The sequence below is a fragment of the Globicephala melas genome, chromosome 3 (genome assembly GCF_963455315.2).
Source record: "Globicephala melas chromosome 3, mGloMel1.2, whole genome shotgun sequence".
Classification (NCBI taxonomy): domain Eukaryota; kingdom Metazoa; phylum Chordata; class Mammalia; order Artiodactyla; family Delphinidae; genus Globicephala; species Globicephala melas.
Genome location: NC_083316.1, coordinates 27,931,473 through 27,956,476, shown reverse-complemented (window position 1 = coordinate 27,956,476; position 25,004 = coordinate 27,931,473). Strand labels below are relative to the sequence as shown.

The window sequence follows — 25,004 nt, the reverse complement described above, 5'->3', positions numbered from 1 at the left end:
TCTGTTTGGTGACATGAGAACCTCATTAGAGACCTCATCTATAATCATGGGTCAGAGGGTGTATTAGTTTGCTAGGGCTGCCATGACAAAATACCACAGACTGGATGGCTTAAACAACAGAAATCGATTTTCTCACAGTTCTGGAGGCTAAAAGTCCAAGATCATAGGGTCAACAGGTGTGGTTTCTTTTGAAGCTTCTCCTTTTGGCTTGCAGATGGCTGCCTTCTGCTCTGTCCTCACAAGATTGTCCCTTGGTCTGTGTGTTCTATGTCCTACTCTTTTCTTATAAGGACACCAGTCATACTGGATTAGGACCCACCCATATGACCTCATTTTATCTTAATTACCTCTACAGGCCCTATCTCCAAATGTTGCCGAAATCTCGGCTTCTCTGTGCACCGATGCCAAACAGAAATACAGAGACAGAGATTTTGAAGGATGAGAGAGATGGCTTTATTTTTCTGTCAGGCAGACGGGAAGACACAGCAGGCTAGTGCCTCCAGAACTGTTCCCTCCTCCTTGGGGAATCGGAGAAGATTTTATACGTGGGGCTCACAGTCCGGGGGTATGTGATAAGGATCAAAGTAGTAAAGGTCTTGCATTCTTTTTCCTTTGCATTATTTCAAAACAGTCATAGCTGACAGTCAGGCAGCCCAGTAATTGGGGTCCAGCATTCTGGTAATTGGGTTCATTTGTCTCTGGTTTATCAGCCAGCAACCTTCTCTCTGAAATGCAAAAGCTACAGGGGGTGATTTGTTACAAGGGGGCATAGGGAATGTAAGCCCTGGGATGTAATAAGGTTAGGGAGTGATAGGCACAGGATGTAACTCACGCAGTTAGGGGTGATAGGTGCAGAATGTAATTTACATAGTGTCAGGGAGTGAGGTTAATTTTGTGAAGTACACATCTAGTTACAGATACTACAGACGAGTGAAGGTTAAAATAAAACTAGGAGTGATTAACTCTTTCAGGCCAGGTTACATTTCTTCTCTAGCTTGTTCACTGTTCCCTTTGTTTTCCTTGCTCTCAGGAAAAGGAAAACTTCATTTCTATTTTTGCTGCAACACAAATACAGTCACATTCTGAGTACTAGGATTGGACTTGAATATATGAATGGTAAAGGGACACAATATAGCTTGTAACAGGGGGTATGTGTCCAATGAAGGAAGGAAGGGCCTGTAGTGTCAAGTGAGATTTCTCAGACCTCTGCTTTGTCTCATCATGTCTCTGCTGACTAAAAAAGTATTCACAACCTAAAAGTTGAGAGTTATGTTTCATTTGGCAGGAATTTTTAGGACTTCAAGCCTGGGAGGCAGCATCTCAAGTAACCCTGAGAGAACTGCTCAGGAGTTCTGAGGAGGTGAGGGGAGAGCTAGGATATACAGCAGTTTTGCAACAAGGGGCAGGTAGTCAGCACATCAAAAGATTACTGTTAATTAAAGAAAACCAGATATCTGGAGTTAAGGAATTTAGCGCTTTTCTCTGTATGGGAAGATGCAAGAGTCTGGGCTCACTGAAATCATTCCTTTGAAATGCACCTCAGCTATCTGGGGCCAGTATCCGGTGTTTTTACATCCTGAGTTTCCTTGGGGCTCACCATAGAGAGTGGCTGCAGCCTGATGGCTGCTAGATGGCAGGTATTCTTCCCTTCCTGAGTTCCCTCAGGGCCACCAGGTCTGGCAGTGGCTGTAATCATTGATGGCTGTGACATCCTTTGTCTACCGGTAAGGCAGGAGATATTCCATTTATCATCTCCATGATCTGCATCTTTGACCATATTAGTAAAGCTTGATGCTGGTAAGATATCTGATTCACGTGAATCTGATCCTGGGTGTTAGCACCAGCTGTATCTGTACTGTTTACTTTTTAGAAAAATAGACTGGGAGCCACTGTGAAAAAATATTAGTGGATGTCTGGATGTCTGCTATAGCATTTTTTGTATTTTTCGCTTTCTTTAAGTTTCTCAAAATAAAAATAAAACAAGAGGATGGGGGTAAGGAAACGTATGCTTGAGCAAAGGTAGGAACATGGGGTACAGGGGGACAAAAAGGTGTTAAATTAATTAAACAAGGAAGCCATTAGACTGATGTGGCTCTAATGCCCTTGGGAGTCTCTGTAAATGCCTCAAATTTCGGAAATCAAAGGTAAGAACCAAACCCAAACAGCCAACCAGGCTTTAACGTTATAGCCAATGAATAATTTCCTTGCTTTGCCTTTACTCTATAAAAGTCTCCCTTTAGTTCCTGGAGCACCCCTAACTGAAAGGAGTAGGCCTATTTGGAATTATTTTATTGTACTTTTTAAAAATGTGCATTAAAATCTAAAACTCCAAGCCGTAACTGTAGAAATGGCAGGTGACAAACTAAATATTTTTAAACCTCTCTGATTTGCCTCTGATGAGCACCGCCCTCTCAGATGTTCTTTTGATATTCCACTATACGCAAGCCATCTGTGGGTGAATCATCGGGTGGCTAAGAAAGAAGTAAGAAGGCAGTCTTCAGCCCACCGAAAAAAATACTTTAGCATTGTTCTTAAATATTTATGTACTTTTAATTTCTCCAGGGCCGGAGAGGTTTACGAACCCAAAGCGCACAACAGCTGGGATCGCAACATCGAGAGTAAAAGCGTCCTGAGAAGTCGGTGACCAGCCACGGGGTCCCCAGGTCAAGCCCGGTCACGATTTAGGATTCCGCACTTACAAAAAGCGAACACTCCGCCGGCCCACTAACGGCCCCGAACCCGGGGAGGCGGGGCCAGGAAACGCCCAATGCGCAGACTCCGCGGCCGCACGCAGGCGCACAAGGGCGAGGCCGCGAGGGCGGGGCCCCGAGGGACGGAGGGAGAGTGCGACAGAGGGGGGGGCCCCAGGCCCGAGTGGCCGACGTTGGGGCCGTTCTGTTTCTTACGCCTTCGGAAGGATATGCGGGTGCCCATGGCTTTGCAGGGCATCTCGGTAGTGGAACTGGCCGGCCTGGCCCCGGGCCCGTTCTGCGGTATGGTCCTGGCGGACTTCGGGGCGCAGGTGGTGCGTGTGGACCGGCCGGGCACCCGCGGCGACCTGAGCCGGATGGGCAGGGGCAAGCGCTCGCTGGCCGTGGACCTGAAGCAGCCGCGGGGAGCGGCGGTGTTGCGGTCGCTGTGTGCCCGGGCGGATGTGATGCTGGAGTGCTTCCGCCCTGGTGAGCCCCAGGTCCCGACGCTACGCGAGACCGGACGAGGGACGCTCCCCGAAGAAGGGAGGCCGCCGGGCATTTGGGGTTGGCACGGCACACCTTTTCGCTGTTGCCACCCGAACCCTTTCCGTCCCTGTCTGTCTAGACCTTTCTGTTGCATTTGATATTGTTGCTGATCGTTCGCTCACTGAGACGGTCTTCCATACTTGGATTCCGAGATACTGTTGTTGCCTTTGCTCTTCTCATACCTCTCTCTGACTCCTTCCCAGTTTCTGTTTTTTTGAGTCACCCTATTATAGTTGCCATTCTTAATTACTTGAGGATCGTGAACCCTATGAGAAACGATCGAAAGCCATAGATTCTCTCCCCGGAAAGCTGCATATAGGTACATAGTCATTTTGTTACCGTTTGGAGCTTGGTGTACCTCATAAAGCCATCCACGGACCCAGGACAACTCCCTGCCTTAAATGCTGGTGTTCCCAAGTTCCAGCTTCTGCTCAATTTCCTTTACACTCTGCTTCTTGGAGCCACCTTATCTATTCCTATTATTTTTACTTTTTACAGGCAGATGTTGGCCAAGTCTATAACTGTACCCCCTTTTAGAGCCACAGACTTCCGGAATACCCAGCTCCTGTCCATTTCTACTTGGCCTTCCCCCGGGCACCGCAGCTTCTACGTATTCCAAACTGAGCTCATCATCTTCCCTACTAAAATGAAAACTCCTCTTTGTGTTTTATTTCAGTGAAATAAAACTCCTCTTTGTGTTTTATTTCAGTGAATGGAACCGATGTCCACCCAGTTGCCTGAATCAGAAACTTGTACTTCAACCAGGACTCCAAATCTTCCTTTCCCCCTGCCAGCTTTCAGTTATCACCAATCCCATCATTCTTCCTCCTTCCTATGACTGAGGAGTCTTTCTCTTCATACCTGCTGCAGCTTCCTTGGCAGCGTTTTTTAAAGCTGATGTTTGGGTGTAGCACCACTCCGATCTATTCTTAGACAACTGCCACCATCATCTTGCTCAAGTACAAATACAGAGCTTTGCCTGGTATATAGCAGAAGGCAGTAAATGTTTGGTGAATGAATTGAATGTCTGTGGGCACCAGGCATATTTAAATGTGTCAATTCATTTACCCTCAGATTTGAGGATTATAACAATAATAATTTAGTAATTAGGATTATGTCATAATTTAATAATACCGTATTTGAAGTTGAAGGAGGTTCAGCATGGTTCTTTTTATTTTATTTTATTTTTTATTGAAGTATACTTGATTTACAGTGTGTTAATTGCTGTACAGCAAAGTGACTCAGTTATACATATGTATACATTCTTTTTCATATTCTTTTCCATTGAGGTTTATCACAGGATATTGAATATAATTGCCTGTGCTATACGTAGGACCTTGTTGTTTATCCATTCTGTATATACCAGTTTTCATCTGCTAATCCGAAACTCACGATCCATCCCTCTCCCAACCCCCTACCCCTTGGCAACCACCACTCTAGGAATAGAGTTCTTTTGTAACTTATCATAGCTTTATGAAGGCAGAGGCACGTTATAAGCCTGTGGAAAGAGATGAGGCATGGATCCTGCCAGAGGAGCTTCTGAGCTGTTAGGGAAGATGGAATATATACATACATAAATAAGTATAGCAGGCGCTGATGCGGATATAGACATAGAAAAGGTCCTGAAAGGAATAGCAGCTTCCAAAAGTGAATTTTTGGTCAAAGACCCAGAGTAACTTCCAAAAGAACAGACCATTTCTAATAAATTACTAAGGAGAGAATTTGGGGAACTATAAAGGGCCTGAATAAAGGGATGAAATGTCCACTCTGAGGATTGAAGATGCTTGGGTATGCCTCAAGGGATGCAGGGCAGTGCTGGAGGGCAATAGCATTCTGGGGGTCGGGGGGAAGCCACACATTCCAGAAATGGGGGCTTCACTCTCTGGGTCCTTAATTACTGGCAATACCCTATAAACCCGCAACAAATGTTACTAGTTTTCCTTGCAAGAGTGCTCTTTTATGTTTGCCACAAAGAAGGGATTATACCCATCCTCAATTCATGCTCTCTTAAAAAAAAAAATTGTAACTTTTCTCAAGGTGTGATGGAAAAACTCCAGCTCAGCCCAGAGATTCTGCAGAGGGAGAATCCAAAGCTTATCTACGCCAGGTTGAGTGGATTTGGCCAATCAGGAAGATTCTCTAGGGTAGCAGGACATGACATCAACTACTTGGCTTTGTCAGGTATGTTGAAAACAATAATTTCTCTACACTTTTTATTTTGTTCCCAGTCAAGATCTACGGTTACACTTATTAAAAAGAATTTTTTTAAAGTGAAGATTTAAATATTTGCTGGAATCAATAAAGAGCATGTGGTTGTTTAAAAAGGGTTGGTTTGTCTTGGAACAGTCATTCTCATCCTCCCCCTGCCTTAACACATTGAAGGGGTAATGTGTTCACTAATAACATTTACTGACTACATTTGTGAAGTTAATTCTCCAGCAAGCCCCTGCTAGGAATTAAGAGACTTGTTGGTAGTAGAAAGGGTTGCTCTATATTTTGCAAAGATATAGTTTGATTTTGATGCCCCTCGTCCCTCACTTTATTGAGAATCATTGACTGAGTCATGATTTTAGAAATTCTGTGAATACTAGAAAAAGCCCATGGTTTTCAGGTCATAATATCACCTTACTAGAGTTTTTGCCTGTAAGAACATATCTTAGGGCTTCCCTGGTGGCGCCCTGGTTAAGAATCTGCCTGCCAATGCAGGGGACACGGGTTTGATCTCTGGTCTGGGAAGATCCCACATGCTGCAGAGCAACTAAGCCTGTGCACCACAACTACTGAGCCTGCGCTCTACAGCCCACGAGCCACAACTGCTGAGCCCACGCACCACAACTACTGAAGCCCACACGCCAAGAGCCCGTGCACTACAACGAAGAGTAGCCCCCGCTCACTGCAACTAGAGAAAGCCCACATGCAGCAACGAAGATCCAACTCAGCCAAAAATAAATTAAAAAAAAAAAACATATCTTAGAATGGCCTAATTCTAGATTTCTAAGAACTGCATTGCTGAGTCAAGGAAGTCTCAAATTTTCTGTGTGTACACATTTAAAGGCTGAGGAAAAGAGTGAGTGTAGAGTTGGCTTTTCTCATCTACTTAAAAATTTAATTCCTTTTCTTTTTCTTGTGTTTATTTTCTTGCATCTCTTTCTAATAAGAATGGAAGTGCATTATACTGTTGTTAAGCCATAAAGTGCTAAGTGGATAGCAACCGTTTCCCCCCCAAAACCCAGTGAATAAAAACTTAGCAACAGAATTCTGAAAATGTTAGTCGGAATAAAGTTTTAGAGAAAACAAAATAATCAAACAAGGAACGTTGTTAGAGGGAAAGCCTTCTCTTTTTTTTTTTTGCAGTATGTGGGCCTTTCACTGTTGTGGCCTCTCCCGTCGTGGAGCACAGGCTCCGGACGCGCAGGCTCAGCAGCCATGGCTCACACGCCCAGCCACTCCGCGGCATGTGGGATCTTCCCGGATGGGGGCACGAACCCGTGTCCCCTGCATCGGCAGGCAGACTCTCAACCACTGTGCCACCAGGGAAGCCCAGAAAGCCTCCTTATAAATATGCTGAACAGGTTTAGGTTTAGAAAAGCATTAGGTATTAGTTTTCACTTACAACAGTAACTAGAGAGATTGGTTTTCCCCCTGAGATGTTCATGTATTTATTTAAAAGAGGCACTAAGTTTACAGTTGGTGTTCCCCGATTGTTTTTAATGGTGTAGGTGTTTTATCAAGAATTGGCAGAAGTGGTGAGGCTCCATATGCCCCGCTGAATCTCCTGGCCGATTTCGGTGGGGGTGGCCTCATGTGCGCACTGGGCATCCTGATGGCGCTGTTTGAACGCACACGCTCTGGCAAAGGTCAGGTCATTGATGCCAACATGGTAAGTGTTGATTGGGGGAAATGATAAGCCTACTAGTTGTTCCTGAGGTCGATACATGGCTGCCTCACATCCTCTTCTGAACAAGACGAGATAAATGAGATTTGAAATTTGAATCCAAGTTACCAAGGATGGCCTTTTCTTTAAAATAGCTTCATATCTTGAACATGTGTCAGAATGTCATATTTTGATCATCTGTTTGTGGAGTCAATCTTCTAAACGTTTCATGACTCACCTGATTTCTATGTTGTGTTTCAACAATTTTCCCCGTGCTGTCTCTTGTGCTTAGGATATGGTTTTCAAGAAATCTTCATTCAAAACTGGGCTCAGGAAGTCTCCCTTAGCAGGTAGAGAAGATTCTTAATGATGCTCAAGTAAAATGGGCCAGTCTAGACCTTCCCGCTGCATTGTGTAGGGGAGACTCAAGTGTCGGGATGCTTCGGTGTTTTTACCCTCATGCACGTGCCTCATGTTATCCTAGGCACTTTTCCTGTGTGATTTCTCCTGATCCCCCAGACAGCAGTTTCACTTGGAATACATTGTTATTTTAAAGAAGAGGAAACTAAAGCACAGAAATTTGCCCCAGTTCTCACAGCTAGTTGATGAGAGCCCAGTCCAGTGTCACTATACCTTTGCGTTTGGACAGATCTTTGGCGGTAGGGTGGAGAATGGATTGGATGGAGAGAGAAAAGGCGAGAACTAAAATGGTTAATGGTAGAATGGGTCTGGATTTAAGGATTTACATTTGAGATGTAAAATTGCTGGGATTTGGTGAGATATTGGCAATGAAGGGAGAGGGAGGAATCAAGAATGGCTCCCCCATCTCTGGATTGGAAGACCCGGTGGATGGTGGCCCTGGAACCCTGGGGAGGATTGCTGAAGGAAGAGGGTGATTGGGGGAAATAGATACCTTATTCTTTAATTTTTTTTTTTTTTAATTTTCTTGGCTGTGCCGCACAGCATGTGGGATCTTAGTTCTCCGATCAGGGATCGAACCCTTGCCCCTTGCGTTGGAAGCATGGAGTCTTAACCACTGGACCACCAGGGAAGTCCCCAGATACCTTATTCTTTTGGGCCAGTAGTTTCCAAATGACTTTAGCAGCAGAATCCTTGATCCAGGCCTGCCTGTGATGACCTGGAGTTGTCTCTTCATCAGACTGTTGCCTTAGAAACTAGAGTTAAGGTAACTGTGGAATGTGCAGTCCGTTTTATGGTGTTTACTCCTGATCTGGGAGTGCTCATCTGACCTGGGGGGCTGTGTGTTGGCATGCAGGCCATTGGCCTACGTGATGAGAACAATATAAAAGGTTGGGACATTGAGGCTGCAGTGCGTCAAAGCCTCTGGTCTGTGGCAGCACACGCTACATGTGCGTGAGGGGAGAAGAGAAGTATGTGCTGGGCAGCCTCATGATGAGATGAGGATTATAACTGCTGTGTCTCTTGTCCTCTATCCTCCTATGACACCAAGTAAAGGTGGAATTAAATTAGAGCCTGTTTGTATCCTGAGTGAGCCAGACCAGCCCCATAACACGGTTAGGACGTCTGTTTTCAATAGACTCATCACTACATCCAGTGTGTAAAAGAGATTCTATATTTATATGTATATATATGTGTGTGTCTATATGTGTGTTTGTGTGCATATGTCTAAATGTGGGGACACTCTAAGATCTCTGTAACCCCATTTCAAAAAAAAGCACCACCACAGGCCACTTATACAAACTCCACTACTTGGTGACAACAAATGTCAGATCCATGAATTGAAGTGTGCATGAGCTTCCTCCAGTTAAACGGGAAAACTGGGATGTACCTAAAGATATATTTTGTGTTTGTTTTATTACACCCAGAATCTGTGAGAAGTCCCATGCTCACAGTTGGAATGGGGCCCCTCCGTTGGTAACCTCAGAGACAGGGATGCTTTGATGGCCTTCTCCCTGTGGTGCCAGAATCATTAGGATCATAACGCCCTAAGGATAGGGAAGTAGTCTTCTTTAGATAGCCCAGTGCATCCAGCCTTGTGATAATCATACCTGAGTTTGTGAATCCATTCCCGTTACTTCAGGACTAGTGGGAAGTTGGCATTCCCAAACTAGTTTGTCTGTACTCTGAAAACCCATATACCTGCCACCCATACTGTTATGTTTATTTTGTAACTTTCTAGTGATTATTAAAGTTAAGATATATTAAATACTCAAATTTGTTTTCTTGGGCTTGGAGTCAAACTAGAACAAACTAAATTTAACTGTCATGTGATTTACCTTTAAAATGTGATATGCTTCATATATCTGTGTGTATGTGTTTGTAGGTATTGAGATCAGATGATAGATTTTTAAAAAAACCTTTTTGCTTTGTTTTCAACTTTTTTATCCTGACAGTTGTTAACATATATAAAAGTAAAGAGAATGTATAATGAACTTCCAGGTACCCTCACTTAGCTTCAAAAATTATCAACATTCTGCCAATCTTATTTGAAAGGAAGAACAAAAGTAATTCCTTTATGTCTTTTCTGAACAGTATTCCCTGATCTGAATAGTGCAGAAACTCACTCTGTCATAAACCTGCTCTAACTCACTTTCTTGAAATATCAAAAAAGTTGTATAATTAGATATAATCTTCCTATATTCTAAGATAAACATTTTTATACAAATATTTTTTAAAAACTCAAGTAGAAATCGATCATGCTTTTTATAGTTGAATTGCCAGGATTTATACTGTATTCTGTTTCTTCAAAGGTGGAAGGAACAGCATATCTCAGTTCTTTTCTGTGGAAAACCCAACAAACAGGACTGTGGGGACAGCCTCGTGGACAGAACATGTTAGATGGTGGAGCGCCTTTCTACGCAACCTACAGGACGGCGGACGGCGGGTTCATGGCTGTTGGCGCATTAGAGCCCCAGTTCTATGAGCTGCTGCTCAGGGGTGAGTACCTCTTTTCTGTGGATGTTTTTTGGACTATTTTGGAGTCTTTTGAAGTTCATGATGTCTTTTATTATATATCCACCTTATAGTTTACCTAATTATAGCCATCATTATATTGTGGGGCACTTCCCCCATCTTTTAAATTGACAAGTAAATTTACAAGTCTGTAAAATAGCTCAGATTAAAAAAATAATAATCCTTTTTGTGGTAGTTCAGTGTTTTTATCACATTTCATACTCCGTAGTATTGGATATTTATCTTGCCCATGTGTGCCCACATCCTTTTCTTCCCTGGAATGATCTACTGGTTCTACCAGTTTTTGTTCCTTGATAAATGTCCCTCATGGTACTTCAGTGACGGGGTCACCAGAGCACAGAGAGACTTTGGTGAATGAGAGTTTGTTGGAATATGTTACCATCACTTGATGCTTCTGCAGTTTACCTTTCTTGCAGATTCTTGTCTTATTGACATGTTGCCACAAGTTAGCAGGAAAATTTGGGATCCCTTCTTCCCTAATTGATAATTGGACTGAAGTTACTTTGTTCCTGTGAAATGTGAATTTAAAGTTTACAGATAATTTAGTATCTAAGAAGTTGTAGAATGTACTCTGAAGCGGTGTGACAGGCTGGTTGCAGCACATTTATCTTTCAGCTTTAAGTTTGGAGTTTTATCGCCGTGTTTGGTAGCTTTTCAGATGCGCAGTGCTACTCAGAGTTATTTGTATATCGCTGAAATGACTGTTTTTGCTAGCCTCAGAAAGCATTCTGCGATCAACTATATTAACTTCACCAACTTAACTATAAGTTAGAGAAACCATAGAACAAAATGGTTTATCTAGATCATAGAGGATGCCTTTCCATCCAGAAATTAAGACTAAGACTAGAGGTCAATTCAAAATTCTGGACAGAACAGTGCTATACGAGGGGCTGAGTGGTGGGAAGAACACTCCCACTCTGGGGTTCAGGGCCCTAGGAAGCAGCAGATACATAACATAGTGGAGTCTGTGCCTTACAAAAACCTTGTGTTTTTATCTATAGGGAATTTAAATATAATAATAAAATTAACTAATCTTCAGTGAAATTTTATTATCACCACGCACAGGCAATTCTAAATGACGGTTGCAACTGACTTTTTTTTTTTTTTTTTGACAAATGTCTCAGGAATAGGGCAGTGTAAGCTCTGAGTGAGATCAACTAAAGACAAGCCCTGAGGGTGGGGATTTTCAGGGAGCTGTCAGACAGGCCAAACATTGGCGCTTCTCTGGGGATAGGATTTTGTGGGAGCTTCAAACTCATTTTGCCTCCTCTTCCTTGGCTGTTAACCTACTGATTTTCATGACTACCATTGTTGAGAGCCTGTTGGTTTTCAAGGCCATCACAGAGCTGGGGAGAGAGGGATGAAATTAGCCTAAGTTATAACACCACAAAGCTCACTGGTCTTACTGAGTTCAGTCATTTTTTTTCTTAAATATGCTCCTTAGATTGTTGCAAGCTTTTAGTTAATGTCTAGAGTTACGAAAATGTTGATTCTGACAATTTGTGCCAGTGTTCTTGTTGCTTTCATACAGGAGCCAAGTTTTGAAGGTCCTTGCTCTGTCATTTCAGAATTTAACTCCTCTCTGTGGTGTATTTTGTTGTTTTCTTAAAAACATACATGTTTAGAATGATCATGTCTACCATCCACACTCCACCTCATTTTGTAGCAGGCAGACTGCTCCAGCCCTTGACTTGTGGTAATCTTCTCCCGGGTTTCCTCTTTCTGAGTCTAAACTCTGTAACCCCTGAGTCTAAACTCTGTAACCCCTCCAGTTGTTTTGCAGTCGCGGCCTTTTGTGGTATCTTTCATGTCCTCTCTCCCTTTAAAGTTCACTAAGGATCCTTAGCTGGCAGGTGGCTTGTGCTTTCGGCGGGCTTAGCAAGTTCGTTCAGCTTTTGTTTAATCTACGTAGTCCATGCCGAAATGCCTCAGCATCTTCTTTCTTCTACAATATTGATTTGCAAAAATAGTACTTGTACTTGTCCCATACACATTACTTCTCTCTCAGGCCTAACTGGACAAACCCCCATATCTGTAATGATTTTTTGAGGTAGTATTAATTTATTTATTTCACCTTATATACTGAGATCTTTGAGAACATACCTTCATTTAGCTCTCAGTATCTGAACATAAATACACAAGGTTTTTGTAAGGCTCCGACTCCTCTGTGCTATGCCCCTGCTGCTTTCCAGGGCAAAGAAGTCTGAAAGTACTGAGAATTTCATGACCTCTTGAGACTCTTGTAGTAAATCAGATAAGCAATAGAGATTTTTTTTTTTTTTTTTTTTTTTTTTTTGCGGTACGTGGGCCTCTCACTGTTGTGACCTCTCCTGTGGCAGAGCACAGGCTCCGGACGTGCAGGCTCAGCGGCCATGGCTCATGGGCCCAGCCGCTCCGCGGCATGTGGGATCTTCCCAGACCGGGGCACAAACCCGTGTCCCCTGCATTGGTAGGTGGATTCTCAACCACTGCGCCACCAGGGAAGCCCCTGTATTCTTAATAGTGACTGAAATGGTAAATTTTGTATTTTGTGTATTTTACCACAATTTAAAAAAAAATGAAAAAAATTCAAAATAATGTATTTTTTTAACGAAAAGAAATGTAAACAATACAGAATTTGTAAAGTAAGAGGTAAAAATTCTCCCTTGTCCTTCCGCTTTGGGAAAGTTTGGGATGTGGCCTTGAAGAACTTTCCCTATGCACATGCAAACACAATTAAAATTTTTTTACAATTTATATATAATCTATTTAATTATATAAATTTATAATTAATAACTATTTTTATTCAAAAATATAGCAAAGACATCCTTTTTTGTCAGTACCAAAGATCTTCAGCCTCACCCTCTTTATATAGCAGCCACATCACATTCCGTGGTATACCTGTACTAAAATTTATTTAACCACTTCCTTATTCAAGTTAATTTACGTTTTTTCCAGGTTTACATTATAACACATAATGTTTATTGTTTATTAATAAGCATTAATCTTTGTACATATGTCATTGCATACTTGCAGCATACATTTTTGACTGCTTAATATGTGCCTAATATTGTGTTACAGAGTAGAAAGTTTATGACATGTACTTAAAACAATAAATATTTTGTATAATTGTGTGTGTGTGTGTATACATGTATGTATAAGGTAGTTTTTTGGAAATCAAAACATATTTTCCCAAGTTTTAAATGGTGTCTGAATCCCCAGGTCAGTCTCTGAAAGTCTGTTTGACTTATAATAGCAGAAATTGAATATTGATTGTACTATAAAAGCTAGCCACAATCGATAATTGTGCTCTATGGGGAAATGGACTCAGAGTTACGCATAGGCTGTCAGCAGCACAGGAAGCAGCCCACCCTAAACCACTGGTAGTTCATTCTGGGGCCTTGATGAGGGGTCCTGAGCTTGCTGGGAAATTGTGGGCTGAGAAAGGGTGATAGGATGATGGAAGAGCTGGTGTGTCAGAGTTAGGGGTAGAGCCTGGGGTCTTGATTTCTAGTATTTTCCAGTATACAAAGTATGATCTGTGTAATCTCAAGTATAGTGTTTGTTGGAGAACTATTGACTCCAGTTTTACTTAGTTTATGATTCTGATCACATTCTGATTTTTTGTTTTTAAAAAACTGTTTAAAAAAGCGTGCAAATATGTTTCCAGCAGTAGCTGTGGTCTACTTAAATGCTTTTGGCCAACTGCTCGTTTTATGTGTTTTTTAATCCCAGAGTTCGGGGCTATCAGGAAAGAGAAAGCAAAGTGAAAGACGCCCTTAGAAACATTTCCTTATAGATTTTAGTGATAAACCTGAAACTGTGGCTCCATATCTTTCCTGGCTTTGAATGGGGCATGTGGCCACAGAGAAAAATGTACTTGTATATCCCACAGGTGTTTCTTCACAGCTGTTGAGAACTATGTGAATTCTCTTCATATCCCTCAAAACACTAAGAAGAGCCTGCAGTATTCATGTCTTCTTACCTCCATAGGCACTTTTGCATCTTCAGAGCAGCTTACAATTGGTCATTGTTTTTCAACATGGTAGATGAGAAAAGGATGATAAAAGTGAGAATTACTTGATTAACTTGGCCAAACTTATGCAAAATATTATGCGTAATTTAAATTTAGAAACCCTCTTCTACAAGAGGGAATAAAAATGACAGTTACACCAAACCCCAACAAAGTGTCCCCTTGGGTATAATTTAATCAGCACTGGAGTTTGGTTGTATCTACAGGGGTAGGTGCTTGTAGTCAATAAAGGAAGCACAGGTCAGGTCATGGGGCAGAGAAGCCATCCTTCCTGTGATATCCCCTGGTGGATGCTTTCATCCTCTCTGTCCCTTGTGTTGATGGGCCCTTCAAGGTTCTTCATACTTGAGAGAGCAAAAAAGTCTCTGTGCCCCCTGTTGATTGGCTGGCTGAAAATTTTCTGTCCTGTTTGCTATAGGAACAATTTGCATGTGTCTTTGGTTACTTTACAAGTTCTTTGTTCCTAGGTCACAGCAGGGTTGTAAGAGAGTAATGAGTCAAATATCACTGCCCTCCTAGAGCTCTTTTATTTGACGAAAAAAAAGAGAAATGAACATTATTTATAAAATTGCAATCTTGAATTTAATCATTTATCCTTATACTTCTTCCTTGAAAACAGGGGTACAGGCATACCTCACAGACTTTGTGGGTTGGGTTTTAGACCACTGCAATAAAGGGACTATCTGAAAAAAGCAAATCACATGAATGTTTTGGTTTCCCAGTACACATAAAAGCTACGTTTACATGATACTGTAGTCTATTAAGTATGCAGTAGCATTGTCTAAAAAAACAACGTACATACCTTAATTAAAAAATACTTTACTGCCAAAAAATGCTAACCATCATCTGAGCTTTGCATGAGTTGTAATCTTTTTGCTGGTGGAGGATTTGAAATATTGCAAGAATTACCAAAATGTGACACAGAGACACGAAGTGAGCAAATGCTGTTGGGAAAAATGGCGCCCATAGACTTGCTCCACCCAGGGTTGGCACAAACCTTCCATTTGTAAAGATGCAGTGTCTGCGAAGTGCAATGAAGTGAAGGACAATAAAACGAGGTCTGCCTGTAGTCTTGTATAAAGTGTTTAGATTTTAGCTTTTGTAGGGTTTGGGAGCACTATATGAAATATGGGTTTTTTTTTATATAAACTTACTTATTTTATTTATTTATTTATGTCTGCGTTGAGTCTTTGTTGCTGCGCGTTGGGTCTTTGTTGCTGCGGGTGGGCTTTTCTCTAGTTGCAGCGAGCAGGGGCTACTCTTTGTTGCCGTGCGCGGGCTTCTCATTGCAGTGGCTTCTCTTGTTGCGGAGCACGGGCTCTAGGTGCGCGGGCTTCAGTAGTTGCGGCATGCGGGATCTTCCTGGACCAGGGATCGAACCTGTGTCTTCTGCATTGGCAGGCGTATTCTTAACCACTGCACCACCAGGGAAGCACATGGAGTTATTTTAATTCAATATGACAGATAGTAACATCATGAGGAAATTTCTTTTTAAAAACCTACTCAGAAGGAAGAAGTCAGTTTCTGGAAACTAGACTATTAAAAATAGACTATTTTGGTTGAAATGTAAATAATAAAATCTTGGTAAAGACTTGGAAAGTCTGTTTTGAATCCTGTTACCCCTACTACCTTCTCCAGCCTTTGGCTCCAACTTCAAGTTGAGTTTGAATTTCTTCTTTTGACTCATTTGAGAAACCCTGTAGAACATCCTGTTTTGGGTGACTATAGTGAGTTCAAAACTCATTTTCACTGATTATATTTACTCTACCCAAAGCATACTAATTTAAGAAATTGTGTTTTTCTCTCAGGACTTGGGCTAAAGTCTGATGAACTTCCCAGTCAGATGAGCATAACTGATTGGCCAGAAATGAAGAAGAAATTTGCAGATATATTTGCAAAGAAGACAAAGGCAGAGTGGTGTCAGATCTTTGACGGCACAGATGCCTGCGTGACTCCTGTTTTGACTTTTGAAGAGGTTACCCATTGTGGTCACCACAAAGATCGGGGCTCATTTATTATTGATAGTGAGCAGGGTGTGAGTCCCCGCCCTGCACCCCAGCTGTCCAACACCCCAGCTGTCCCTTCGTCCAAAAGGGATCCTTTTGTAGGAGAACACACTGAAGAGATACTCAAAGAGTTTGGCTTCAGCCAGGAAGAGATCAGTCAGCTTAAGTCAGATAAAATTATTGAAAGTAATAAACCAAGAGCTAATCTCTAACTTCTAAGCCCCACAACTCAAATAAATTTGAATATTGCATTTATAGTATAGAATAATGCAAAAAATTGTATGCATGGAAACATGAAAAAACAATATCACAGTGGTCCAACTATTCTGATCAGGAAACAAGGCTGATTATAAAGTGATGATTGAATTCTGAAAACGGTTAACATCATGGCTTTTGATTTAGGAATATTTTTAGTTGGCCTATACTAAATTGTGGCAGTTTTTCTGCCTTCCAATTTACTTGATTGGTTATATTTGTTGATTTAAAATATTTATAATATACTTTAAGTGAATTAATATAATGCTTTTTATTAAATAAAGCTTTTTTCCCCCCAAAGTTCACTCATGCTTTTAAGTTTGTGAAAAACTTTCAAGAAAGTTCTTTAAATAGAATCTAAATCTAAATCTAAATCTAAAATCGCCTTTTGTTACTCCTTGAAATATTTTAGTCTCTACTGTTAACCAGAATGAATGTCCTTAGATAGAAAAGTCTGATCCTTTTAATTTGGTGAGGAAATCATTCAGCCAGTGTCTTGGAACTGGAATTTTAGAAAACGTCCTGAGATTTCCTTCAGATAGTTGCCACCTCTCCGTCGAGACCCGCTCCTGTGTGTAGCTGCCTGTTGGTATCATCCAAATGTGTCTCTTGATCAGTAAACTCAACCGTCATGCATTTGAAAGTGTTAACTAGACTTTTCCTCCTCTTACCAGTCTCCAGCTTCCGCTCCTGTGCTGTCTCCCTCTGCCCCCAGTAGGCCCCCACGGCTTACGCCTCACCTCATTTGGCCACTGTTCACATGTCCCTTACGGAGAGTCCTTTCCTGACCCCTGTCCAGGATGGCAGCTGCCTTGTCACTCGCTCTCCCCTCACCCTATTTCATTTTCCTTCACACTGTGTATCACTGCTGACATGCTGATTGACCCCAGCCCTCATTCCTTAACCAGTGCAGGCTAGAGTGGAAGCTTTATGAAGGACTTTGTAGGTTTCATTCCTGGGTTTCATTGCTAAGTCCCCAGTTCCTAGAGTAGTGCCTGGCCCATGACTGGAAACTTTGTGAATATTTATTAAAGGAATGAAACTCAACAGTGAAGTGCTGTCAGTTCCACCTTCAGAGCTCCCATATCCATCCTTCTGCCCATCTCCCATTGCTGCTTTCATCCAGACCCCTGTTACCTCTTCCCTGGACTACTATTCAACTTCCCTACCCAGCTTTTCACCTTCATTTTTTTCCCCATCATGTAGCAAGTTCTGGATCTCATTTCCACACACAGCAACATCCAGAAGAAGAGAGCATCTCAGGAGCCCTCAGCAAACCTTGTCTTGTGTCTCCTTGGATCTAGATAAGTCACAAGCCAGTCCTGCACCAGTCTTTGGCAGAGAGGATAGGCTTGTCCTTAGATGAAGCCAACCTGCTCCTGGAGCTCCCCTGGACTCAACTTCCTGGAAGCATGTGGGTATTTGAGGGAGGGGTGGATTCCTGAAGCTAGTCCAGGTTCCATCAGGATGGGGGAGTGGAGAACAGATGTTACATCTGTGACATACAGTATCTCAGTTGCTCTTCAGTGATCACAAGGGGAAGGTAGGGCAGGTTTCTCCATTTTATAGATGTGGACACAAGCCTCAGATGGTCCTAAACCATCTTAGTTCACATCTCCCTTAGTGTCTTAGTAATTTTTCCATGGTGCCCCTAGGTCAGAAGAAATACCTAACTATTCCACTTATAAATAATCAGGTCCCAACAACTGAAGTATTTATGTCCTGACAACTTATTAGCTGTTTGAAAAATATAATACATGTACATTGAAGATATTTTTTATTTCATTCTTTTTTAAAATTGAAGTATAGTTGATTTACAATATTGTGTTTAGTATACAGCAAAGTGATTCAGTTATGTATATATACTTTTCAGACTATTTTCCATTATACGTTATTACAAGATATTGAATATAGTTCCCTGTGCTATGCAGTAAATCCTTGTTGATTTTATATATAGTAGTTTGTATCTGTTAATCCCATACTCCTCATTTATCCTTCCTCCACCCCTTCCCCCTTTGGTAATCATAAATCTGCTTTCTATGAGTCTGCTTCTGTTTTATACATAGATTCATTTGTATTATTTTTTAGATTCCATGTATAAGTGATACCATATAATTGTCTTTCTCTGTCTGACTTACTTCACTAAGTATAATCTCTAGGTCCATCCATATTGCTGCAAATGACAACATTTCATTCTCTTATGGCTGAGTAGTATTCCATTGTACATGTATACCACATCTCCTTAAGCTAATTGTCTGCTGATGGGCACTTGGGTTGTTTCCATGTCTTGGCTATTGTAAATAATACTGCTATGAACATTGGGGTGCATGTATCATTTTGAATTAGAGTTTCCGTGTTTTCTGGATACGTACTCAAGTGGGATTGCTGGATCACATGGTAGCACTATTTTTAGGTTTTTAAGGAACCTCCATACCCTCCATAGTGGCTGCACCAGTACAAGTTGCCACCAACAGTAGGAGGGTTCCCTTTTCTCCACACTGTCTTCAGTATTATTTGAAGACTTTTTGATAATAGCCATTCTGACTGGTGTGAAGTGATACCTCATTGTGGTTTTAATTTCCATTTCAGTAATAATTAGCGATGTTGAGCATCTTTTCATGTGCCTTTTGGCTATCTGTATGTCTTCTTTGGAGAGATGTCTATTAGGTCTTCTGCTCATTTTTGATTGGGTTGTTTGTTTTTGTGCTATTGAATAGTATGAGCTGTTTGTATATTTTGGAACTTAAGCCCTTGTTGGTTGCATCATTTGCAAGTATTTTTTCCCATTCCGCAGGTTGTCTTTTCATTTCGTTAATGGTTTCCTTTGCTGTGCAAAAGCTCATAAGTTTGATTAGATCCCATTTGTTTATTTTTGCTTTTGTTTCTATTACCTTGGGAGGCTGATCTAAGAAAATATTGCTACGATTTATGTCCGAGAATGTTTTACCTGTGTTCTCTTCTAAGAGTTTATGGTGTCACATCTTATATTTACGTCTTTAAAACATTTTGAGTTTATTTTTGTATATGGTGTGAGGGAGTGTTCTAATTTCACTGATTTACATGTAGCTGTCAACCTTTCCCAACACCACTTATTGAAGAGACTGTCTTTTCTCTGTTGTGTATTTTTGCCTCCTTTGTCGTAGATTAATTGACTGTAGGTGTGTGGTTTTGTTTCTGGGCTGTCTATTCTATTCCATCTACATGTCTGTTTTTGTGCCAATAGTGTGAAGTTTTAAGAACTGTAGCTTTGTGGTATTGTCTGAAGTCTGGAAGGGTTATGCCTCCAGCTTTGTTCTTTTTCCTCAGGATTGCTTTGTCAATTTTGGGTCTTTTGTGGTTCCATATAAATTTTAGAATTCTTTTTTTCTAGTTCTGTGAAAAATGTTATGGCTATTTTGATAGGGATCACATTAAATCTGTAGATTACTTTGGTTAGTATGACCACTTTAACAATGTTAATTCTTCTAATCCAAGAGCATGGACTTTCCATTTCTTTGAATCATCTTCAGTTTCCTTTATCAATGTTTTATAGTTTGCAGCATGTAGGTCTTTCATCTCCTTGGTTAAGTTTATTCCTAGGTATTTTTAAAAAATTAATTAATTTATTTTTGGCTGCATTGGGTCTTTGTTGCTGCGCACGGGCTTTCTCTAGTTGCAGTGAGCAGGGGCTACTCTTCGTTGCGACACGCAGTCTTCTTATTGCAGTGGCTTCTGTTGCGGAGCATGGCCTCTAGGCGTGTGGGTTTCAGTAGTTGTGGCACGTGGGCTCAGTAGTAGTGGCTTGTGGGCTCTAGAGTGCAGGCTCAGTAGTTGTGGCGCACGGGCTTAGTTGCTCCGTGGCATGTGGGATCTTCCTGAACCAGGGCTCGAACCTGTGTTCTCGCATTGGCAGGCGGATTCTTAACCACTGTGCCACCAGGGAAGCCCTTCCTAGGTATTTTTAAATGCAATTTTAAACAAGATTGTTTTTTAACTTCTCTTTCTGATATTTCATTGTTACTGTAAAGAAATGCAACAGATTTCTGTATCTATATCCTGCTACCTTGCTGAATTCATTAATTAGTTCTAATAGTTTTTGTGTAGTCTTTAAGGTTCTCTGTATAGAGTATCATGTCATCTCCAAATAGTGACAGTTTTACCTCTTCCCTTCCAAATTGAATACCTTTTATTTCGTTTTCTTGTCTGATTGCTGTGGCTAGGACTTCCAATACTATGTTGAATAGAAGTGGTGAGAGTGCGCATCCTTGTTTTGTTCCTGAATTTAGTGAGAAAGAAATTTCAGCTTTTCACTGTTGAGTATTATGTTGGCTGTGGGTTTGTTTTAAGTGCTTTTATTATGTTGAGAAATGTTCCCTCTGTACCCACTTTGGTGAGAGTTTTTATCATGAATGGATGTTGAATTTTGTCAAATGCTTTTTCTGTGTCTATTGAGATGATCCTGTGGTTTTTGTCATTTCTTTTGTTAATGCGGTATATCACATTGATTTGTGTTTGTTGAACCATCTTTGCAGCCCTGGAATGAATCCAACTTGATCGTGGTGTATGATCCTTTTTATGTATTGTTGGATTTGGTTTGCCAATATTCATTGAGAATTTTTGCATCTATATTTATCAAAGGTATTGTCCTGTAATTTTCTTTTTTGGTAGTGTCTTTGTCTGGTTTTGGTATCAGGGTGATGGTGACTACCTGGAATGACTTTGGGAATGTTCCTTCCTTTTTAATTTTGGGGAGTAGTTTGAGAAGATTAGGTGTAAGTTCTTATTTGTATGTTTGGTAGAATTTCCCAGTGAAGCTGTCCAGTCCTAGATTTTATTTGCAGGGAGTTTTGTTTGTTTGTTTGTTTTTTAATTATATGTTCTATTTTACTTCTAGTGATGTTCAAATTATCTGTTTCTTCTTGCTCAGTTTTGGTAGGCTGTATGTTTCTAGAAACTTGTCCATTTCTTCTAGGTTGTCCAATTTGTTGGCATGTAACTGTTCATAGTATTCTCTTATAAGTTTTTGTATTTCTGTAGTATCAGTTATAATTTCTCTTCTTTCATTTCTTATTTTATTTGGGTCCTCTCTCTTTTCTTGGTTTGTCAATTTTGTTTACTCTTTCAAAGAACCACCTCTAGGTTTAATTGGTTTTTTTCTATTGTTTTCTAAATCTCTATTTTATTTATTTCCTCTCTGATCTTTATTATTTCCTTCCTTCTGCTGACTTTAGGTTTTGTTTGTTCTTCTTTTTCTAATTCTTTTAGGTGGTAGGTTAGGTTGTTTATTTGAGATTTTTCTTGTTTCTTGAGAAAGGACTGTATCTCTGTTAACTTCCCTCTCAGAACTGCTTTTGCTGCATCCCATAGATTTTGTGAGGTTGTGTTGTCATTTTCATTTGTCTCGAGATACTTTCTCATTTCTTCTTTGATTTCATTGTTGACTCATTGGCTTTTTAGTAGCATATTGTGTCGTCTCCATGTAATCATTCTTTTCTCATTTTTCTTTCAGTGGTTGATCTCTAGTTTCATACCGTTGTGGTCAGAAAAGATGCTTGAAATAATTTCTATTCTCTTAAATTTGCTGAGGCTTGTTTTGTGACCTACCCTAGAGAATGTTTCATGTGTGCTTGAAAAGAATGTGTATTCTGTTTTTTTTTTTTCTGTATTAAGCCCAACTAGTCTATTGTGTCATTTAAGACCTCTGTTGCCTTATTGATTTTCTGTCTGGATGATCTGTTCCTTGATGTCAGTGAGGTGTTAAAGTCTCTTACTATTATTGTATTACTGTCAATTTCTCCCTTTATGTCTGTTAGTATTTGTTTTATATATTTAGATGCTCCTATACTGGGTGTATATATGCTAATGAGTATAATATCCTCTTCTTGTAGTGATCCCTTTATCATAATATAATGTCCTTCTTTGTCCTTATGGCCTTTGTTTTAAAGTCTATTTTGTCTGATATGAGTGTTGCTACCCCACTTTCTTGTCGTTTCCATTTGCATGAAATATCTTTTTCTATGCCCTCATTTTCCGTCTGTGTCTTTCTTCCTGAAATGAGTCTCTTGCAGGCAGCACATGGTGGGCTTTTGTTTTTTTTTAATCTAGTCTGCCACTTTGTCTTTTGATCAGAGCATTTAGTTCATTGACATTTAAAGTAATTATTGATAGGTATGTACTTATTGCCATTTTAAACTTTGTTTTCCAATTGATTTCGGAATTCTTCATTTCTTTTTATTTCTCCTTTTGTGGTTTGATGGTTTTCTTTTGTAGTATGCTTGAGTTCCTTTTTGGTTTTGTGCATCGATTTTATGTTTTTGATTGGTGGTTACCCTGGAGTTCAAGTATATTGACCCATAACTATATCTACTTGCTTTAAATTGATAGTCATGCAAATGCAAACACATTCTAAAAGATCTACAGTTTTTTACTCCACTCCCCCACATTTTACGATTTTGATGTCCTATTTTAATCTTCGTGTTTATCCTTTTGCTGTTCATTGTAGTTATAATTGCTTTTACAAAATTAAAAAAATTTTTTTTAATCTGTATACTGGCTTTTTAAAATGATCTTCAGTCCTTTAATATATTTGCCTTTCCTGTTGTGTTTCCCCTTTCCTATAGATACTTGCTTCTTTTCTATTTAGAGAAGACCTTCCAGTATTTCTTTTAGGGTAGGTTTAGTATTACTTAACTCTTTTAGTTTTTCCTTGTCTGAGGAATTCTTTCTCTCTCCTTTCTGGTGCCTTTTTTTTTTTTTTTTTCATTCTACCTGGTTACGTGGAGATCTTTCTTGCAGGTTTGGTTGTATAGAAGATCTTCTGCCAGTTTCCAGTTGCTTTTCTGTGAGCATTGTTCCACATGTAGATGTATTTCTGATGTGTTTGTGGGGGGAGTTAAGCTCCACATCCTCCTACTCCACCATCTTGATCTCCCTCCTTATTTCATTTTTAGTCACTAATGGGTCATAGGCACCTGTTGGACACTGCAGCTTCTCGTGCCTTGGAATCAGATTGGATGTCACTACCCTCGTTTTCTGTTCCACATTGATATTCATACAGTACTTGCTTTTTTTTTTTCTTTTGGCTGCGTTGGGTCTTCATTGCTGTGTGCGGGCTTTCTTTAGCTGTGGTGAGTAGGAACTACTCTTTGTTGTGGTGCACGGGCTTCTCATTGAGGTGGTTTCTCTTGTTACGGAGTATGGGTTCTAGGCACGTGGGCTTCAGTAGTTGTGGCTTGCGGGCTCTAGAGCACAGGCTCAGTAGTTGTGGTGCACAGGCTTAGTTGCTCCGCGGCATGCGGGATCTTCCCGGACCAGGGATCGAACCCTTGCCTCCTGCATTGGCAGGCGGATTCTTTTTTTTTTTTTTTTGCGGTACGTGGGCCTCTCACTGTTGTGGCCTCTCCCGTTGTGGAGCACAGGCTCTGGACGCGCAGGCTCAGCGGCCATGGCTCATGGGCCCAGCCGCTCCGCGGCATGTGGGATCCTCCCAGACTGGGGCACGAACCCGTGTCCCCTGCATTGGCAGGCGGACCCTCAACCACTGTGCCACCAGGGAAGCCCTACAGGCGGATTCTTAACCACAGTGCCACCAGGGAAGTCCCACAATACTTGCTTTTTATCATGGCTGTGGAAAACCCAGCCTCACAAAAATCTAAAGTCATTGAAAGGATTGTAGTACAGTCTTATGTTGTGAGTATGAACTATTTCATTCTTACTTCATGTAGTATCTGAAAGATGTTGAGTTTCTCTGAGTTTACTCTCTTTAAATTTTTAAATCTCCTGAGATACCCCTTTGAGTTCACTGTGGTGCCCTGGGGCACCTTGGCACACAGTTTGGGAATTACCACTTTAAGTGATTTGCTCAGGGAAAAATACAGGTAGAAGGAGGCAGAGCCAGAATTTAAACTTTAATATTTTGACTCCAAGTCTTGCTGTTAAACCATTTTTAGGGCCTTTCCTATGAGATCATGTTTCCCTTGCCACTCAAATTTTCATTTGAATTCAAGGTTCAACAAGGAAAATATGACCCACTCGAAGTCTTTAAAACAGGAAATTTATTATGGAGAATTACATTGGTGATAGAAGAGATGAGAAGCCCAGGGGACAGTGAGGCAACTCAGATACGAGCAACCACAGGAAGCCAAGCTCACTCCCATAGCTGCAGGATCGATGGGAAAGATAGTGTTATAGGGACCCAGAAGCTAAGGTTGGCAGCTGGACCCACAATGGAGATGCAGCCACTGCCAGCGACATCTCAGGATGGAGAAAGAGAGGGGAGGAAGTATCCTGATTTCTTCCTTTCTCCTGCCCCGAGTCTTCCCACCAGTGCCTCTGATTGGACACATCTACCTCGAAGCCAGAGAGCAAGGGAACCTGGGAAATGTAGTCCCTTATGGTATGGAGCATAGTATGAGGGGGAGAGAATGGATCTGAGCAAACAGGCAATTGACTGGCATTACAAAATGTTGTGTATACACTTTATTCATTCTATAATTCCTGTAGCAAATGTTTATTGAGGACCTACTAGGTGCCAGGTATCATGCTAGATGCCATAATGAGCAAAACAGACCAGATCACTGCTCATAAGGGGATCAAAGATCAACATAGGAGAAGGAGAATAAACACGAACTATCTGAAGTGTGTTAAGTGCAATGAAGGAAACTATCACAGTGCTGTGAGAGAGC

The 25,004-nt window shown here is 41.0% G+C and overlaps 1 protein-coding gene across 1 annotated transcript; it reads left to right on the top strand.

Annotated features, from left to right (window-relative positions):
* Positions 1 to 2,794: 2,794 nt before the first annotated feature.
* AMACR (alpha-methylacyl-CoA racemase) lies at positions 2,795 to 16,640 on the top strand. The gene is made up of 5 exons (XM_030843614.3): positions 2,795 to 3,179; positions 5,277 to 5,420; positions 6,959 to 7,119; positions 9,846 to 10,032; positions 15,889 to 16,640. Exons 1-5 carry the CDS (start codon positions 2,921 to 2,923, stop codon positions 16,296 to 16,298), a joined length of 1,161 nt encoding a protein of 386 aa, XP_030699474.1. The 5' UTR covers positions 2,795 to 2,920; the 3' UTR covers positions 16,299 to 16,640.
* The last annotated feature ends 8,364 nt before the right edge of the window (positions 16,641 to 25,004 follow it).

What these genes read in the sequence shown, in the direction of transcription:
- AMACR (XM_030843614.3), top strand. Translation starts at nt 2,921, where the DNA reads ATGCGGGTGCCCATGGCTTTGCAGGGCATCTCGGTAGTGGAACTGGCC. An exon ending in CAACTACTTGGCTTTGTCAG is followed by an intron (nt 5,421 to 6,958) that starts GTATGTTGAAAA and finishes TTAATGGTGTAG; the next exon opens with GTGTTTTATCAAGAATTGGC. An exon ending in CTATGAGCTGCTGCTCAGGG is followed by an intron (nt 10,033 to 15,888) that starts GTGAGTACCTCT and finishes TTTTTCTCTCAG; the next exon opens with GACTTGGGCTAAAGTCTGAT.